At 44.7% G+C, this 15,592-nt stretch overlaps 1 protein-coding gene across 1 annotated transcript in view; it reads right to left on the bottom strand.

Annotated features, from left to right (window-relative positions):
- The window catches only part of CNTNAP2 (contactin associated protein 2), a 1,382,613-nt gene that overhangs the window by 225,285 nt on the left and 1,141,736 nt on the right, over nucleotides 1-15,592 (bottom strand). The window contains exon 17 of the mRNA XM_047837856.1: nucleotides 5,048-5,266. Coding sequence (XP_047693812.1) covers nucleotides 5,048-5,266 — 219 coding nt within the window. The remainder of the gene's footprint in view (nucleotides 1-5,047; nucleotides 5,267-15,592) is intronic.

Genomic DNA, 15,592 nt, shown 5'->3' with positions numbered 1-15,592 from the left:
CAGGACATGTTGGCCAGCGTTTATGTTGTTGTTAGTGAGGCAGGCTTGCAGAAAACGGGAACAAGCAACCTATCTTCTGGGTTTTAATTCCTGCTACCTGGATTGTCTATTTTTGATACTAAACTTTTTGGATACCAAAAAGAGTCGTTCTATTCATACACAGATTTTGGTACACTTCATGGCCGGAATTCCATTTTTCTCCCTTTTAGACAACAAATGTTGATTTTTCTCTTTGCTCTCTCAATGGCACTGAATTTCAGATGGCAGGGGAATGATCCATTCAGGATTCTGGAATCCAGACAGGGTGAGGAGCAGCTGACCAAACAAGCTATATCATCAAGTTTGGGGAAGTTTGGCCGTTTTATGGGGCTACTGGCCCAGCGTGGCTCAGAGAATGGTCATAGCACTCCGTCCTCATTCGTCAGGAGGACAACTCAGCCATGAACTCAAGGGGAAGCTCAGGAGGAGTTTCCTGACAAGCTGCTGGAGGAAGAGCAGGTTTGCTCTGAGTCCTGAGGACAGCGCTTCTTCTGTCTCCAGCCAGCCTTCCTGCAGAACACAAAAGATCCTGAAGGAATGAACGTGGTTTCTCAGCTCCTTCTGGGCCACGTCTTACACAGAAGGGAAGGCCTTCTTTAGCCAGAGGGATTTCAGAAGAGGTCAGAGTCGAACGACTTGAGCCTGGACACTCGTCATTAGTTAGGATTCTCAAAGAGCCACTGAGGAGCTTGAATCTTCCTAAGCCTTCCAAAGCAGCCTCCAGCTCTCCCGAACTCTGACCTCCTCCTTAAGCTACTGCTAAGCACAGTTACATGCGTTGGCCTGTGTCTGGCTTACGGCAATCAACCCCTACACCAGCCACCCTGCCTTGAATAGCCTGCTTGGCTCTCCCTTATGGCTCACATTCTCCAGCTCCCTAATGGGGTGTTGGGCTGGCCACCAGCTGCAGGCCGAGGTCCCAGCAGATACCCTGCCCCCTCACAGCCCCAACACTGCTTCAGCCATCAGGGCTCCCAACTCCCCACATGTCTCTGTGCCAAAACACGCTCTGGCTCTGCCCAGACCAGCACTGGTCATACCTAGATAATGACTTTGAGCGTGCCTGCTATTCTCTACCTCCTAAGAAAAATATGGCCCTTGGCTGCCATGGAGGATGTAGGTCTGAACACCTGGTTTGGTTGAGGCTATAGATCACCATGTGGTTTAAGTGTCTTTGCTGGGCCATCCCAGCAGCTCATCATATGCTCCTTGTTCCTGCTGGACCAACAACATGAGAAAGTTTCCTCCACGTTTCGGACAAATACCAGCAGATGCTTCTTTCTTCCCACATCACTCTTCATGTTTAAATTGATTTGTTACTTTTTTACTAAAGCAGAATCAGAGCCTCGATAATAATTCTCAAAGTAATGAGAGTTAGTGCCTAAAGACCTGTGTTAATCCTCTTTCGATGACAGCTTTTAATTACATTTTAGATGTGGAGTGAGGGGCACTGTTCTATTTCTTCAGTTGCTTTGAGAAAGGAGACAGGAAGCTGGCCTTCCCTTAGAGCCCACTCTGTGTGCAAATCCAAGAATGAATTCCGGTCTGTGTTAGCCTTAGGTTGAGGCAAGCCCCTCTGTTCTAGAATGGGGAAGGAGCTGTTGGGCAACTTGGCCACGTGTCTTGGCCGTGACGCTGATGCCCATGTGATGTTTACACATGGACGCTTTCTGTCTTCTTGGTCGACTGAGAACATTCCTGGGTCACTGTGTGCTGCTGTATGGTCACTGAGGCAGGTAAGCAGAGTAGCTGCAGCCTGACTTTGAATGTCAGGGGGCGTGTATGCATGGGAACCTTCCTTCAGGGCATGTGGGTTAAAGTGAACACATATCAGGTCAGTACTTTAGGAAAGAAGAAATGAGCCAGTTGGAAGCAGGTTCTGTAGGAGGGGGTGAGCATTACACGGATACACGGAGATAGAAAGCTAAGGGAGTAAAGGTAAAAGCGAAGATACGAAATAACTCATATTTAATGAGTCTGACTTCATGACAGGCACCCTCCAAAGAGTGCTTATTCTGGACTGTTTCAGTCCACCCTGAGACGTAGGGACTGTATCCCTCTTTATCATTTTAAAAATGTTTTTATTTATTTATTTTGAGAGAAAGAGAGAATGAGCAGCGGAGGGGAAGAGAGAGAAAGAGAGAAAGAGAATCCCAAACAGGCTTTACACCATCAGCACGGACCCCAATGTGGGGCTCGAACCGTGAGATCACGACCTGAGCCGAAAACTAAGAGTTGGGCATTTAACTCACGGAGCCACCCAGGCACCCCTGTATCTCTTTTTAACACGGAAATACTGAGTAACCTGCCAGTGGTCCCTCAGCCTGTAAGTGGCAGTGGTGGGATTCAAAGCCCACGTTATCCACATGACACAGCGCGAAGGATGACCTCTTGGCGACTGAAGCTGCTTTAACCCACCTCTAAACACGTAATCACAAATGGTTGAAGCTGGAGGACATTCTGGAGACCAATGAATCCAACTCCTTTATTAGACAGGGGAAAAAGGAGACTCAAGAGGGAAAGTGGTGACACATCGTCAGGACAGAGCTTCTAAATGAGAACTGAACCCAGGATAGCTCTCCGGGTTCCCGAATCCCTACTGAAGAGGCTTGGGATAACAGTCTCCATGATTTCACAGCTGTTGAATTGATGTTCTCTTTGGAAACTAGCTCCTCTCCCCACCTCCCCTGGGGAGGACGTCTATTGCAGAACAGTAATTTTCATACTGGCGCAAAATAGCTTGTGCCTGGGAGATGCGCATCATGCCTGCCTCTGAGATGACAGGAAATTAGAAATGAGGATGCGGACCTCCTCGTTTCCGTCGAGGGAAAAGCAACTGCTGACTCATCATGGCGGCCCACTGTTCTGAAGCTTCTTTTCCAGGTCACCAGTGGTTTTAACATTACTAAAGTCAAAGCATGTTTTTCTAGCCTTGTTTTACGCATGGCACCGGATGTTATTTGTCAATAAGAAACCCAGAGAATGGCATGAGACTGTCTTTTCCCGTGACACCCCTCTCCTGGTTTTTCCTTGCTTGTTCCCTCTATTCCCCTTCAGCCTTCTTCCCCAGGTGCTGTGTTTCTGGCTGTCTCTTAAACTGTTCTGTCGAATTCTGACCTCAGCCCTCTACTGTTCTCTCCTTATAAGCTGTTCTTTCAAGAAATCAAAATTCCTTCCAAGACCATAATAAATGTTCCCCTCTATCTCTTTCCATTTACAACTTTATTTTGTCTCCAAACTTTTCAGAGACAACTATAATCCATGGAAAGAAAGGAATAAAAAGGAAAGTTGGGACAAGGTCAGAAAAAGAAGAAACTCAGTCAGTGAAGGCCACCCATTATGGAGAAAACCAGGTAGAATTTAACCAGCATGCTTGGGATGGACAGGATTGAGGACAACAAAACTTGTCCCAGGTAATCTGGGCAAGACGTATGGATAAAGTGGACTTTGCTCATAATATTCAGCAGGAATCAGTGGACCTGGTATTTAATTCATAAAAAATAATTAAAAAAATTTTTTTTCCCAACGTTTATTTATTTTTGGGACAGAGAGAGACAGAGCATGAACGGGCGAGGGGCAGAGAGAGAGGGAGACACAGAATCGGAAACAGGCTCCAGGCTCTGAGCCATCAGCCCAGAGCCTGACGCGGGACTCGAACTCACGGACCGCGAGATCGTGACCTGGCTGAAGTCGGACACTTAACCGACTGCGCCACCCAGGCACCCCCATAAAAAATAATTTTAAAGAAATGTGCAATTTTGAGAACTATAACATGAGGGCAGGATTTGTAAGGGGTTAGCTTTTAATTGGGGTCAAGGAGTATTTTATTTTGAAATCTATGACTCTTTCATGGCCCCTGACGACATGGCTTGTTAACAAATCAGTCTTACTTTCAGAGCTAACGGACTAAGTTAACACGTCTGTAATCCGCCCACCTTGTACCAAAGGAGGTGACATCTACTTTTACCTTTCCTTTTGTGACTTTCCAATGCTCTTAAAGCATTTCAGCACAATTATGAAAGACACTGTGGGGCTCCGGCCCTTGTTAAAATTAGCTGACCCTCAGTGAGGCCCTAGCATAGGGTGACAGGTGGTAGGCTTATGGACAGCAACCAGGTCGCGTCTGGTTTTGCTTGGTCTGGGATTGCCACAGTTGACTGACTTGATCAATTAACCCCAAGAAACTCGGGGGGGGGGGGTCTAAGGTGGCACATAGCCAGGAAGTGCTTCAAATTTTCTCTCTTGTCATTCAACAGAGGAAAAACAGCTACTTTCTTAAAACGTTAGTGTTCTGGAAAAGAAAACTTAATATTTAGTTGTGGAAACAGGTATTGATCTGAAAGAACATGAGCTTCAGCTGCAATATGTCAAAAGCAAAGACTACACTGTGAGATTAGATCGACTTCTTGCAAAGGATGCTCAACTTTTGCTCTGTTTAAATTCCTGAGTGTTGATCTCTTTCTCATGTAAAGATATTTTGTATGGGGAAATTCCCATCTGTCTCTGCCTAGAACCTCGAGGATGCGCAGAGAAAGGAATGGATTTCTACTTATCATTTCACGCAAACCTAAACTTAGGAAGCTCATTTCCTTCTCTTTCTCCCTCCCTCCATCCTTCCTCCCTCATAGTTACAAGCATCCTAAATTATCAAAGAATTTTCGACAGTCCTAAAGCTGTAGACCTAACATTGCACAGATCAGAGACCTCAGAGATACCCCTCTGATTTTGTAGATGAGGACCTTGAATGCTGGAGAGTTGAGAGTGAGCCAGATTTAGGTCTCCTGATTCATCTTCCTGTTCCATTCTGTCTTGCTAGAGACTACAAGAAGCCTAGACTCCCTGATTCATCTTCCTGTTCCATTCTGTCTTGATAGAGTCTACAAGAAGCCTAGACTCTTACTTTTGGGAAGATTTCTATCAAAGCATCCCAGAGACAGCTTTATTTTTTCCATTGTGAAGGTAATTAAAACCAACAGGGGGAAGTCATGAAGGCCTTCCTATTACTCACCAACAAACAGCTGGCTGTAGAGCTCCAGGCGGGTGTGACCTTCGGTGGGCGCCTTGCGGACCTGCTGTGGCAGCCGATCCACCTGTAAGCTGGCTTGCTTCACATTCCTCTCCGCGGTGACCCGGTGCCACTGGTCATCATTGAGTGGGGAGGGCGATCTCACCACAATCTCCACTGGCCCGTTACCGACATCAAACGAAAAGGACACTTCTGTGGCAGCTGAAGGAGCAGAAAGCACGAAAGGCACATGAGTATTTTCCTCCCAGATACCAGATAGCAGTGATTTCTAGAGGAAAAACAAAGCCCGTCATCACTTGCTACAAAAACTCGTGGCAAAATCATTTGAGGAAGGAGAGAGAAAACATCAATCCACTATCAATGAACCATATTTCCTCCAAGGGGAGGGAAATATACTTGGATTGGGCACCAGGAATACATTTATTTTCTTACTCCATCTTTAAAAGCTTGTCAAGAAGTTACCGTCGTTGACTCTTTCCAGATAAGCAAACCCAGACCTGGAGAAGATCAAGCATGAGCTGAGTGTCTTATGTTTAGGGAATAGTGGGGCCAGGACCTAGACCCGGGCTTGTCAGGTTTCAGAGCCCCTGGTCTGTGGATTACTAAACACAATGCAACTCTTCAGTAGCTCCCAAGGCAGGGACTCCCTCCTTGGAGAGCTTTATGAAACACTGATGTCCAGCCCCATCCCCAGGGATTCTGGCTCAGTTGGTGACATAGGCACTGGTATTTTTAAAAGTATGTTGGAAAATATTAATATCTAGCTACAGTTGAGAGCTACTGTTTTGGGAGAGCTTCCACAACTATATTTCATTAATGTAGTCATCACAATTCCTGTCGAAAACTAGGGAGGCAGGAGTCTTGAAGCAATAAAGGTGACCAGCGTCCTTTTTGGGTCACTGTGGCTGTCCAAAAGGTAGGTCAAGATTCTTGCAGAACAACTCCTTTCCTGAACCATTTGCCATATGCCTAGTCAGTTCCCATCTGGGATGCTGGATCCTTCTCATAACGTACCCTCCAGCACTGACCACAAGTCATTTCTTTTTCATAGATCTGCTCAAGGTCCATAACAAGTCACCTTCCAATAAGAGACAAATGGATCAGGGTGGTTTGCTTTGGCAACTTCAGCTGTACGTAGTTTCTTACTTCACAGTTTAGGTTTTAATTTCCTCAGTGACCACCTAACGTTTCATGAAACATGCTTTTCAAATGTATATTTTTTTCTTGCGATTGGCAGGAAGGGAAGCTTAATGGAAAGGCCAAGGCAGCACACAGGTCCCCAGCTCCTTTGGCTTGGTGAGTTCTTTTCCACATCAAAGACATGGCATTTCCCAACTTTGCTTATAAAGAGACTCAGCTCCTTTATCACTAAGGCTTCTGCCTAATCTCTAAGCAGTTTAATTAAATATCTGTCATTTTTTCCCGGGCTAATGGAAAATTCAGCTTCTTTGGACTAGTACCATTTTGAGATGGTGTCACAAGCAATCAAACTTCTAATTTAAAAACCAGAGTGGTCCAGATTCTCTCAGGACCTCGACTGTTCCCTGCCTCTGGGTCAGGCCCCTCTGAAAGCAGCATTAACTTTATTAAGCCACAGGGATATTAGATGCAGAGCTCAATTTAATCAACCTAATTGTACCAAGGAATTTTGATCCTTTATGTTATTAGCAGGAGGACTTTAATTTTAACACCTGTGGTGAATCTACACGTACCCTGGTAAAGTATCTCCTCTATATGAAGAGCTCATGCCTCCAGGGGTCACTGTGATTTGGTGGAAGCCAGTGACCTTCATGAAGGTATCTACGGAAATACCAACGCACTTTGACAATCACACGACTCGTGGACTGAATGATCTTTCCCTGTATTTCTGGCATAGTCGGGGGCGGGTGGGGAAGTAGTCTCAGTTCTAAGATTGAATCTGTTCTGTTCTTGTAGTGCTATGGCTTAGCAGATGCATTTTTATTTTTTTAATTAAAAATTTTTTAATGTTTATTTGTTTTTGAGAGAGAGGGAGACAGAGTGTGAGAAAGGGTGGGGCAGAGAGAGAGAGGGAGACACAGAATCCGAAGCAGGCTCCAGGCTCTGAGCTGTCAGCGAGCCTGACATGGGGCTCAGACCCACAAACCGTGAGATCATGACCTGACCCAAAGTCGGATACTCAACCAACTGAGCCACCCAGGTGCCCTAGCAGGTGCATTTTTAAATGCAAGTTGTCAGAGAAGCAAGAATGCAAGGGTTCCTGAGCTAAGTAGGAAAGATGGTTTCATTTTAAAGGCATCAACTGCCATCAGGGAAATAGAATTTAGGGATAAATTGAGTTTAACCCTAAGGTTTGACTTGAAGGGTAAATTCTGCTCTAATTGCCTCTCCTCCTCTCCTCCTGCTACGATGAATTCTTGTCCAGGTCTTTAAATTGTCACGATTTGGAGAAACCTTGAGTATCAACAGCAAACTAGGAAATGTCTCTAATTGTCACACTAGATCCCCTGTTTCTGCCTCCGCTGGATCATGGTCTTCTTTTTTTTTTTTTAATTAAAGATTTTTTTTTTTTACTATTTATTTTTGAGAGAGAGAGAGAGAGAGAGAGAGAGAGAGAGAGAGAGAATGAGCGGGGGAGAGGCAGAGAGAGGGAAACACGGAATCTGAAGCAGGCTGCATGCTATCAGCACGGAGCCCGACGAGGGTCTTGAACTCACAAACTGAGATCATGATCTGAGCCGAAGTCAGACGCTTAACTGACTGAGCCACCCAGGCGTCCCTGGGCGACGGTCTTCTTAACATCAGTGCTTCACTCTAGCAAAGAAAAAGGTCTCCAGGCTCCTGCTGCAAAGCTCAGTCCTCTCGCCAGTTGGGTGTACTAAGAGGTGCTCAATGTCAATGGCCTCTAGGAGCAGATTCCTCCTTAAGGAGCCTCTACTCAGTCTCTGATGTAGAAATATTCACAATTTGAGTACAGCCCACATCCCTTCTCTTGCTTCCTGAGGGAGGGGCTGTGGGCCTAGTGTGAGAGCAAAGGATCGGGCTCCTTTTCCTCAGTCATTCAATGTCAGCTCCCCTGACTTGGCTGAGGGACGCCTTTGCGAATCTATCTCCTAGTCAAACAGCAAGTGTGTTTTAAAAGCTTCTAAAGTTCAGTTTGTGGCTGATTGCTCTTGCTCTTCTGGGTGAGAGGAGCTGACATTTTAAAAGAGATAATTACAGAGAGAGTCAGGGAGCGAATAAAAGGGAGGCGGCATAAAAGACACCAGAGCCAATGACACTGTCCTTATTTAATGTGGGTCTCCACTGGAGACCGCAGTGTTGCCCTGTTTCTGCCGGCAAAAAAAAGAAATTTCTTACACGCCGGAAGTACTCTTACTTCCAGAAATAAGTATCTGAGAGTGGGATGTATCCAGCGTAGCTCACTGGAAAGACGACTGTAGCAAAAACTGACAGTTGTCTTTCTATCAGTGGCAAGAACTGGAAAGTGTCAGAGATTTCACCCAATTCATAAACTAACAGCTTAGTCTCCCATAGTTTCCTGTGTGCTGGCAGCAGACAGAAGACTCCCGGGTCAGAGACAAAAGATGTTATTACTCACAGCACAGCAGGCAGTATGCACTTCAGCCCCCCTCCCCCCCATTCTCTCTTGTCCCCCAAGTTTCATGGGGGCATGTGGAGCAGCCCACAGGGATGCTGTACATGCAGAGCTCATGTCATAGCCGAGGAACCTGAACTTAAGAAACCCCATTGTTTTAAAGGGACTGTAGCAAGCTAGCTCTTTTTGGTTTTGTTTTTTTTTTTTTTTTTTTTTTTTTGCCCTGAGGAGAGACATTAGCTTATCCTGGTCAGGAAACTTCTGCCTTCTGAGACCATTTGCCAGCCACACATCCTTAGAAAGGTACCAACAAAGCCATTAATGGGGATACCCATGGAGAAGTTTCCTCCAATAAACAGCCACAACCCCCTTTTCTAATTTTGTCCCGGAATCTCTCTACTCGCATAGAATCTTAAGCTTCAGCTATGGATGCCCCTCCCCCAGACCCAGAATGTGTATCTGGATTTGTCTAAGTTACATATGGCAGTTTCACCTTCCTTGCCAGGAACCTGCTTAGGATGGGACATATCATTCCCTCCTGGCTAATAAGATATGAAGAGATTCTTTAAGGCTCTTTTGGGCCACATTTCCTGGCTCATCAGAGACAGACAACCCTTTTATGCCCCTTGATCCTGGGTGGAGGTTGTGGTTCCTAATGTTGCTGGAACCATCTTGTAAATCAGAAATGCTGAGGAGAACAGGGAGGACAGTGGGATAAACCAGGGTCTTTGGTGATGTTGGTCAGCCCCTAAATTATTCCCAGAGTCACTCAACACTTTTCACACGAGACATCCACTATTGTTTAAGCCATTTTGATTCCAGCTGAAAGCTTGTTAACTGTTACAGGGAATGGTTTGGAGTCAATAGATGCAACTTCTTGTCACAGCTTTACCTTTTTCACCTTTTGGGCCTCAGTTTCCTGGTGTCTGAAATGAGGATCACATCTATACCTTTCCCAGAGTTTCTGTGTCCAAAATGTGTTTGAAAACACTGAACTCATCTCTAAGGTCCCTTCAAATGGCAACGTGCTATGATCTAATTTTCAAGGGATTCAAAGAGAACTAATGAAGGGAAATATAGCTAGTCTTAATGCTAATTTTAGATCTTGAATCCTTACAGGGAGAAAAGAGATTGCATGAAAAGAGAAAGGCACAAGGTGGCATGTTGGTGTATCGGAAATTACCTTTGAATCAATCTGGTTCCTGACTTCATTTGAGTGACTTAAAACCATAAATGGGGCAGAACCATGCACAGCTCTTGGTCCAGCCTCTCACGGTCCAGCAGGTGGCATTCTTTACTCTCCTTGTAATTCAGCACATGTTTTCTTAAACAAATCACCTCCAGGCTTACTGTACTGAGTCACAAATTTAACAACAGACCAGAATAGTGGACTTTTTGGCTCTCAGCTCTCCAAGCAGGCGAAGTGACATTGAGACATTAGGTCATTCAATATGGAACAGGTAAAGAGAAAAGACAGGGACAGGTACGCACAGTGAGTTTGCTGGGAAGACCCATGAATGCTGTTACAGTTTTGATGACGATTTGTTTCTTCCATCTTAAAATGAAGTTTAGGGACTGAGGATTATTCCGCACAAAATCTCATTTGACCCGTATAACAAAACTGATAATAGGTAGAGCAGATATTTTAGCCTCATTCTACAGTGGAGAATGTTTGGATATATTTTCTTCTTCTTCTTCTTTTAAATGTTTATTTATTTAGAAAGAGAGAAAATGTGCGAGTGCACGGGGGGAGGGGAGAGGCAGAGAGAGGTAGAGAGAGAATCTCAAGCAGGCTTTGTGCTGTAAGTGCAGAGCCCAACGTGGGGCTCAATCTCACGAACCTCAAGATCATGACCTGAGTTAATCGAACGAGCCACCCAAATGCCCCAATCTTCTCCTTCTCATTCTCCTTTTCCTCCCCCTTCTTTCTCTTCCTCTTCCTCTCCTTTTTCTCTTTCCTCTTCTTCTCCTCCTCTTTCTTCTTCTCCTTCTCCTTCTCCTTCTTCTTCCTTTTTATGAAGGCAGGGCTAAGTATACATCAGGAAACCAAAGAATTTACATAACATGAGAGGGTCATGAGTTGAGGCAGGAACACTGAACATAGAGTCACTGTGAGAATCAGAGAGATGAGGGCAAGAAGGAAGAAGTAAAGAGAATATCTGTGTTCTTAGGTAAGCCCAAGTGCTCCATCTTACCCTGGAGGCTGCCCACTCCTTCTTACCTACTCAAGGACACCAGTCCAGCACGTCTCCCCTCTCTTCCATGGCACCAATAATTTGTTCTTTGCTGGATCACTCCACATGAACATGTTGACATGTCTCTACTCTCAGCAGCCACCACCACTACAGAATCTTTCTCTTGACCTTATTTCTTATTTCTTTGCTCTCTTTAGTTGCCACATTCCTTGAAAGAGCTTCCTGTAGTCTCTGTATCTGCTTCTTCTCCTCTTAGCCCTTCTTTAACCCCATCACATGAGGCTTTCTCCTCCACTACATCTGTTTCTGCCCCAGGGCCTTAGCATTTATTGTGCCCTTTACCCAAATAACTCTGTGGCTTCTCTTTTGCACTTATGCTCACATGTTATCATATTAGAAATTCCTTCCCTAAACCTTTTATGCTAAATAGCAAACCCCTACTCTCAGCTGCCTTTTTTCCTTTATCCTGATTTTTTTTCCACTTATGTAGCACGTATTATATCACCATCTGGCACAAAATATATGTGCTCCTGGCCTCACTGAAGCAGAGACATTTTCTGTTTTGTTCATTGTTGTTATGTATATCCTCAGCACCTAGAACAATGCCTGCCACAGAGAAGGCACAAGTTGTGAATAAATGAATGAACGAATAGAAACACTCCTACCAAGGAGGCCAAATGATTATAATATATATACTCTGAATCAAAGAAATCCAGGCAAACCATAATTTAGGAGACAGGCATATTCAAGGAATGTCATCTTCTGTTCCACAAGCATCTTTCCTAAGAGCATAAAGTAAGAATGTATGTTTTCTCAGACTGGGGACAAGATACATTAGTTACACCAGTTATTTACAAATAGAAGAACAGTTGAGGATCAAAGGCTTATCCAGGATAAACCCGGCAGTGCAGTCAGAAGCATATTCTGAGGCTTCTGTCACAGAGATTCTCATTCGAAAGTTGTGATAGGGCCGTGGAGTCTGCATTTTGTTAACTCCAGCGTTCCTGATGCAACTGGTCCTGGAATCCTACTTTGCAAACCACTAGGATCCCCAAGTTCCATTCTGGTAGTGAGGTCCTAAGAATTGGAGTTTATCTCCTTGCCCGCAAAGGAAATATGTTCAAAACTGTAGAGTGAAGAGTTTCAGTTTGCTTAAAGAGAGAAGTCCAGGCATTGCCCTTGGACCTGGGAGGGCAACATCTAAACCCCTGGAATGTTGTGTCTTTGTTTGCCTGACAGTCTGACAATGTGATCTAGGGTGGGAGCTGAGCACGCCAGATAGACCAACGATGTAGGGGAGGGTGGAGGCTTGGGTCACACAGTTCAAGCCTTGGGAGGGCTGGAAACGGAGGTGGGGTCATGTGGGCAGCCAACCGCTCCTACCTACCGGAGCCGGACTAAAGATCCTGAACACCGAGGCTCGTTTGGACAACTCCCTGAACACGCTGTGGGCGTCAGAGGTGTGTGTGAGGCTGCGCAGGCTATGGATGGGCCTTCTAAGTTTGTGGTTGGGCTCCCTGCAAAACCCAAACAACCACTTCAGTTTGCAGGTATGTGACTGAACCCAATAATGTGAAGGCCGGAGGACTTTTGAGAATGGATTCGCCTTCACCTCCTAGAAAGGGAACTGAGTCTGTGAGATGCTAACACGCAGTCAACACTAAGCATAGAGAGCTGGTTTTTCTAACTATACTATACTGCCTTTCATATTGTACAGGAAATAAAAAAAATTTTTTTTGATGTTTATTATTTTGAGAGAGAGGAAGAGCAAGCATGCACATGTGTGGGGGGTAGGGAGGGGCAGAGAGAGACAGAGAACCCCAAGCAGGCTCCATGCTGGCAGCTCAGAGCCCAACATGGGGCTCAATCTCATGAACCGCGAGCTGAAATCAAGAGTCGGATGCTTAATTGGCTGAGCCACCCAGGCACTCCCCGCCCCCAATTTTTTATAATATAGTCTATTTTTTCTTTATAATAGTCTTAGCTTGTGAATATAGAAATTTTTAGAGCCAAATATGCATATTCACACCCCAAAATTCACTGTTAAACACATCTGCAAATGAACACTGGGAAGGAAAATTTATTTGAAGCCTTTTGGAAATTCTTCAAGGAAATGCCTGGAGCTTAAGAATCAATGTTATGAACTCTTTTTAAAACCTCTGGTTATCTTGATAACCTCTCGAGTATGAGAAATATTTCTCCTTATGTATTTTGGCCTCTAAGCCTTTTATGATGGTTAAAAAATAACTTCACAAACAAAGATATCCACAGAGAAAAGGGAGTTACCACGGGCCGTGCAAAAACAGAGAGCTGTCTTTAAAATGCAAAGCCTTTCTAATTTTAGTTTTCTCCACACATTCAACCTCCTTCTGAGAATAGCTTCTTGAATATTAATGGACCTGTACAGTTTAAAAAGGAAAAAGCCAAAAATCTTTCCAAAATGACATGAGGTGCCAAGCAGGACCTGCCCTTAGTAAGGGACATGTAGATAGGTTTTAAATACCTTCATGTTTGGAAACAGTGGAGACTTCTGTGCTGGACAGAGAGCACTCAGTTTGGAAGAATGAAGTCCCAGAGGGTGACTGTGCGGACAGAGTGTTTGTGATAAAAGGAAATGTAGAAACTGCTCTTGAGGAACATGGAATTGGATGCCTAAGGAGTCTCCAGAGATGGAGAGGAATGTGGGTTTGAAGTGAGGACGGGACCTCGAAGGAGCTTTGCTCTTGACCACAGGCTCTGCTTACGTGGACACTGAAAATGAGGAAAAGCCAAAGACGTGATGCCAGGGGGAAAGGCCGAGGCCGTGGAAGACGCCTGCCGGAGAGGTGTGGGAATGCACCTGTCGGAAGTGGACAGGCAAGGAGACCGCTGTTTTCTGGTTGCCACGGACTGAGTTCCAGCCCAGACTGGGGGGGTCTTGTCACGGGCACTATTTCTCTCTCTCTGTTTTGCAGCCAATTGTTTTCAATCCAGAAACAATTGCCGCGTGGACATTTCAATGCCATGGGGACTTCAGACACTATCTCTCTAGTTAAAAGAAAAAAAAAAGGTGCCACAGGAAGATTTTACATTCTACGTGCTCCAGACACAGAACATAAAAAGAGATTTATTCTGTTTTCCGTGACAACACCAGATGCGCGTCAATTGCGTCGCATTTGCGGCATTGGGCAAAGAGTGGAGAAAAGGGAAACCATGGTCAGCAGAGACTTTAAATGGGGATGCAGAAAGATAGGAAAGAATAGGAGGACTCTTTCCATACCGCGAGCTTTCTTAAAGTGTGAAAACTTCTATAAAAGTTTCTTGTTCCTCGGAATCGCTGCAAGAGACTGGTTTCACAGACCCTCAATAAGGAAAGCAAGGAGAATGTATGGAACAGCTTAGGAAACAGGTCCCCCCGCCACGGGGACTGTTCTGCTGGGCACATCCTGTGTGGCCTTCCCAAGACAGGTCTTCCATTTTCCTCATTGGGCCCCCTCTGCTGCTTGCTGTGGCACGTGAGCGAGCCTTAAACATATTTAAGGTATGTAGTTTGCTCTTGTGTGGGGTGATGGCCTGAGAATTCATAATGGGAAGCCAGTAGATCAGAAGGTGAGAAAATCTATCTTTTAAAAGTTAAGCTAGGGGCACCTGGGTGGCTCAGTCAGTTCAGCGTCTGACTTTGGCTCAGGTCATGATCTCACAGTTCGTGAGTTCAGGACCTGTATCGGGCTCTGTGCTGACAGCTCGGAACCTGGAGCCCGCTTCGGATTCTGTGTCTCCCTCTCTCTCTGCCTCTCCCTCGCCCCTGCTCACACTCTGTCTCAAAAATAAAAAACATTAAAAAAATTTTTTTTAAAGTCCAACAATAAAGGATCATTGATTAAATGAAGCACTTGGCAACTGAGACACTGTGCTTCCCAATCTTTTTTTAACCCATGCTCCCATTTGTTGACAGAATAATCTAATTATCATCTCCAGGCACTGAAGTCCCCAGATACGGGAGGCTGATGGGGAATAAAATGAATCCCTGAAGGTCTCAGATAAACGCCCTACTCCAACAAGAATTGTTTTGGTGCATTATATTCCGTAGGTTGTAAAACAAAAATAATAGCTCTTTGGTTTTGTTTTGTTAATATAAAATAATGGTTTTCCAAACACACATGCTGTCTTAGAGATCCTGATATAGTCTCTGTTCACAGTTGAAAAAAAAATCACTGTTGTGGAGTTAAAAAAAACCAACAAAACTGACATGTAATGTGCTTCTGAAATCTCATTACATGAAACAAGTTGGTTACAAATAGTAGGCACCATATGATCTTATTTTTGCAAAATATTATACATAAGCGCATAGAAAAATGTTTGGACATATGCACACCAACAGAATATTGTTAAGTATACCAGCTGATTTTGGGGGTTTATTTTTCCTGCTTCTCTGGATTTTTTAAAAAAAATTTATTTTTTATTCATTTACACAGAGAGAGAGATAGAGAGAGAGAGAGAGAGAGAGAGCGAATGAATGAATGGGGGAAGGGCAGAGAGAGAGAGAGGAAGACACACAATCCAAAGCAGGCTCCAGCCTCTGAGCTGTCAGCACAGAGACTGACACGGGGTTCGAACCTGCAGACCGCGAGATCATGACCTGAGCCGGTCAGATACTTAACTGACTGAGCCACCCAGGCACCCCTGGATTTTTAATTCACTCAACAGTAAACCAACACTATTTGTATAATTTTTAGAAGTCACAATCTGATAATTCCCACTTCTTTTGCAAAGGTT

The sequence above is a fragment of the Prionailurus viverrinus genome, chromosome A2 (genome assembly GCF_022837055.1).
Source record: "Prionailurus viverrinus isolate Anna chromosome A2, UM_Priviv_1.0, whole genome shotgun sequence".
In the NCBI taxonomy this organism is placed as follows: domain Eukaryota; kingdom Metazoa; phylum Chordata; class Mammalia; order Carnivora; family Felidae; genus Prionailurus; species Prionailurus viverrinus.
Note: the sequence above shows the minus strand (reverse complement) of the source record. Positions and strands in the feature narration are given on the sequence as shown.